This window comes from Drosophila ficusphila, unplaced genomic scaffold (genome assembly GCF_018152265.1).
Source record: "Drosophila ficusphila isolate 14025-0441.05 unplaced genomic scaffold, ASM1815226v1 contig_791, whole genome shotgun sequence".
NCBI classification, from domain to species: Eukaryota; Metazoa; Arthropoda; class Insecta; order Diptera; family Drosophilidae; genus Drosophila; species Drosophila ficusphila.
The window spans coordinates 9,877,959-9,882,343 of record NW_025064737.1 but is presented as its reverse complement, the minus strand read 5'-3'; the positions used below and the strand labels follow the sequence as shown (position 1 = coordinate 9,882,343).

Sequence of the window (4,385 nt, the reverse complement as noted above, 5' to 3'; positions counted from 1 at the left end):
AATCCGCGTTGGGGCACAAATCTTGGCCATAAAATTGTCATAACTGTAAAGTTATTGTGACATTTCCAATAAACGGAAAGGAGGGAAAGCGCCAGCTGTGTCTCCGCCGGAGGTGGAGCAAAACTCCTGTCTGCCGTTGGTTAATTTACTACAATTCGCCCAATATGCAACATAAATAATGCCGAGCATCCGACATAAATAACCGTCGATGCTAAAACTGCCGAGAGAAGATGGGGCGGTGGGTCGGTTAAGCAGCTGCTGCTGCAGTCAATTTCAGCGTTCGTCTGTAACCGTAACAATTAATTAGAAACTAACAAAGTTCCACTTGGCAGGCGCTAAACTTGTCCCAGAACTCGGAGATCCAGGAACCAGGAATCCGGGACCCTGGCGAACCGAATCGAATCGAAACGAAATGAATCGAAGGCGACAGTCGAGTCGCAAACGAAAACGAAGACTGTCGCGCACATAAAGCGCTTTTAATTGATTTTCCTGCTACGTGCGCTGGAGAATCGGAATTGTCGCTTTTGGTCCCCAGGAAGTGTAGCTGTGCCCCATCCTGCTGTCGTCTGTAATCGTTCATTCATTCATTCGAATTGTAGTTAATTAATAAATTATTCCGAGCGATTGAACTAACAATGTTGGACTGTGAAAACTTTCACTGGCAGCTTTAATTACCTTTTGGTCCGAGTACTTTCCACTTTGTTTAGCCTGTCTCTCGTTTTCTTTTATGTAGTCTCTTTTTTCATTTCATTCCTCTTTTTTTTGTCTGTTTGCTACAATTAAACACGTTTTATTTGCGAATGTTTATGGTGCCTGCATGATGCGTATACGCAATGTGTTTGCTCTGCTGCTTGCATGTTGCGTATACGCACGGTATGCCGTCCAGCCACCACAGACTCGTAAATGCTGTGTGGCCCATTCGAGCGTACACATTTCTTTTTAAAGATGCGACCGGAGAATAAACGTTTAACCTTACCTTTGCCACTGGCTTTCTCCTCGCCTTCTATCTAATTTCGTTTTATTTAATGTCCGGCAAGTGAACAAATTCCTGGGCACAGCTGCTTTGAAAATATCGGAAAATTTATTACAAGACAAATTCATTTCATCCAATTTTAATTTGAGGCTTAGGTGTATCCTTCTGTTTTTAGCATACAATATTTTTAAACTCAGTAGTGAATTAGGGGATTCTTTAGAATTTAGTTTTAGTTTTATTATTATTTCCAGTACTGTAAAATTAGCAAAAATTTTTCATAGAAATATTTCTTGACTTACCATTGAAATTTGACATCAGAAAAAGCCAGACATATAAATCTCCTCTTGCGTACGATATATTTGTACTTGCAAGCATATTGCAGCTTTCATTTGTGCAAAATCCATAAATCCAAAAGGCAGCCGAATGGTAAATACAATTTTCATAAAAAATAATTAAATAAACATGAGCACACACACACACAGCAAGAAGGACAAGGATCCAGAAAGGCCAGAAACCAAGAGGCATTAGTAGCAGATTACTGACAGGAGAAGGAAAAAGGACGAGGAGAAGGAGGAGGATTGAGTTCAAGCTTGCAACTTGCATCTCGAAATCCAACTCTGGCCCAAAGAGTCATTAGCAATGTGACCCAGAAACGGACTAACCACATAAAATTTTATGCTGTTTGCCATAATAAATTTAATTAAAAAATCAAATTGACTGAGACAGAAAAGTCGGAGACCAACCAGTACCAACCAGTACCAACCAGCATCCACTTGAACATTAGCCCCAGTCGCAGTCCGAGTCGCAATTTGTTGCCTATGAATGTGCTGAGTAATATTTGGGTCAACTTCTGCCGGTCGACATTTGCCTTAATGGCCTGCAGAAGACTCCAAACGAGCACCAGCCAGTCAGATGGAATTATCAGACTTTACAAAATTGCTTTCGGACATCTGAAGTGCATTTTATGGAAGGCCTAAAGGCAAAATGAATGGCAGAAGAAATAAAACTCAAGCTAAATGTGTCCAGCTCACCTTGAGAAAGTCGAAAGTTGCGAGAGAGAAAGTTAGAAAAAAAGTTCATTTTTTCAATTTATTTTTCGCATTGGCTTTCCCTGGCTGCTTCCCATCCTTTATCAATTTGTTGGAGTTTTTTCTTTTATGAGCTGCCAGTTAATTAGAAAATAAGAGAGCGAAAGGGAGAAAAATCTGCGCGGCTAATCAGTTGAATGTTGTGAAAACAGCCAACTCAAAGGTGTTCGAAGCGGAAATGAGGTAATACAGGAAGGGAGTTGACTTTGGCTCTAGAAATACCAATTGATTTTCATCTAAATGGTATCAAAGATGTGAAGATTATTAGGTGAATTGGCTGAACTTAAATTCTTTAACATAAACCACTTTATTTAGTGTTCACTTAAGTTATGCTTACAATTTTTTGGTTTGATATTCAATCATTAGTTTTTGCAGGCAACTTAATATTTTGTAGGGATTCCCACATATTTTTATTTCCCAAATTTTTTGTAGAAAATTGAAGTAGGAAAATATTTTTAAATATAATTTTATTAAAGCCAGATTTCAACCATAAATAATTTAGTTAACTATACATAATTTAGCCAAAGTGGTTCTAAAGAAGCGTTCGCATTTTATCCAAAAAATCATCAATGAATAGAGATTCTAATCTGTTTAATTGTCTCGCCTGGTTAACACTATCTTCGAAATTAGCCTCATCGTTCAGGCGTTTATAGGCCGCCGCTCGATAAAGCCAAGCTCGGATATAGCTTTTGTCCAGATATGTGAGCACATAGTCACAGTCCATAACACCTAGCCTAAATTCCCGCAACCTGTTGAAAATAATGATTACCTCTTACTGTTTAAGCACACTTGAACCAAAAGGACTCACTTTATATGGCAAATGGCTCGATTTACGTACAAGACTGGCGTGTCTTTTATATATTGAATGCCTTTTGTATAGTGGTCTTTGGCCAAACCAAAGTTTAACTTGCGGTACTCGTGATTTCCAAGCCGTCGAAATGATTCGGCCACAATTTCTCGCTCTTCTCTGGCCAAAACTCGATCCCCAAATTCCGGATCGATTTGGCGCATAAAGGGGAACTGATTCGTGTTAACCACCATTTTTCTGGTTTTATTTCGTCGAAATGAAGAACGGTTTTCATTTACCGTTCGTTCTGATACCAAAAAATGTATATCTGATATGGTCACCGTAGACTTTGCTCGCTTCTTAGAGGCACTATAAAATAATTCAAATTTATCAGATTTTCTATTGGGTTACCAGGAAACTCACTCCGTTTTGTTGGCATTTTCAATCATTTCTAGGCACTCAATAACTTCCTCAACTTTGGACGGCTTCTCAAGGAAGGATTCTTGGGCTTCTGGGTGTTGATATATGGATTCCTCTTGCTTAAGTGTTTCCCAGTTATTTTTTTTGTACTTTTCTTCTTGTTTTTCCCCCATTTTATAGTTTTTTTTTGTTCTTTTTTGTTGTATTTGAGTGTAGTATTGTAAGTTGGTTTTTATTTGGTGTTGTGTGAATCTAATGTACAACAAACTTGACATTAAAAACTTTAACAGATAATTGCATTTTAAAGCATTAAGAAGAAAATGTATCAATGCATACGAAACTGTCTACATAAATAAATCACTTAATTAAATATTCTCAACTGCTGAAAATTTCAGGGAATATATTTTTTAATTTCAATTTAAATTTCAGCTTCTTGCTTATTTCATTTTGTCTTCGTTATCTTTTGCCTTTCCCTGCCTCCCAAGCCCATTTCCTGCCATCATCTGATTATATATTCCTCTCAAATTAATTGACTTTTGCATCAGCAAATTAAATTGTCGCGACCCAGAATCTTTTACGCTCCGCCACAAAACCAAAACCGAAACCAACCCAGCCAAAAACCCGCTTTTAACTCAAACCAAATTGTGAACCCATCGGTAAGTTTCCTTCAGTGAATCTGCTTCTTCATTCCATGGCCGTAGGATATTTTTGCATAAAATCCTCTGTGCTGCGAGCGATTTTTAATTTGAATTAAAAATGCATCATTGCGTTGATTTTAATGCACACACAATTAAAACGGCAAGTCAGGAAATTGCCAAATGCATTTAAAAGCCATGAGAAAATCCAAATGCGAAAATCAATGAGCAATTGTGAATGCAAATTGGAAAAATCGGAGGCGCGGGAGTGAAAAGTGGAGAGCAAAACAAGACAGCAGCACACAAAAAATCGAGCGTTCAAATTAAATGAACTGAATGCAAATCAAACTAATGCAGAGTTGACAACATACGCACATTTCACCCCTCTGCGTTTCGCCGAGGAAAAGCTGAAAAGTTTCGCCTGCTAATCGCTAATTGCTTTTAAAGACAGAGCGGGGAAAATGCGAAAAGTCTGGGGGTTG

At 38.2% G+C, this 4,385-nt stretch overlaps 1 protein-coding gene across 1 annotated transcript; it reads right to left on the bottom strand.

Moving 5' to 3' along the window:
- Positions 1-2,511: 2,511 nt before the first annotated feature.
- LOC108096305 (tetratricopeptide repeat protein 12) lies at positions 2,512-3,526 on the bottom strand. The gene is made up of 3 exons (XM_017197795.1): positions 3,272-3,526; positions 2,870-3,217; positions 2,512-2,810 (listed from the first exon to the last, which is right to left on the bottom strand). The coding sequence occupies exons 1-3, from the start codon at positions 3,439-3,441 to the stop codon at positions 2,594-2,596; spliced, it is 735 nt and encodes a 244-aa protein (XP_017053284.1). The 5' UTR covers positions 3,442-3,526; the 3' UTR covers positions 2,512-2,593.
- Between the last annotated feature and the right edge of the window lie 859 nt (positions 3,527-4,385).

Coding starts and splice junctions, on each gene's coding strand:
- LOC108096305 (XM_017197795.1), bottom strand. CDS start 3,441: ATGGGGGAAAAACAAGAAGAAAAGTACAAAAAAAATAACTGGGAAACA. Junction 3,218..3,271: donor GAAAATGCCAACAAAACGGA/GTGAGTTTCCTG, acceptor ATTATTTTATAG/TGCCTCTAAGAAGCGAGCAA. Junction 2,811..2,869: donor CGAGCCATTTGCCATATAAA/GTGAGTCCTTTT, acceptor TATTTTCAACAG/GTTGCGGGAATTTAGGCTAG.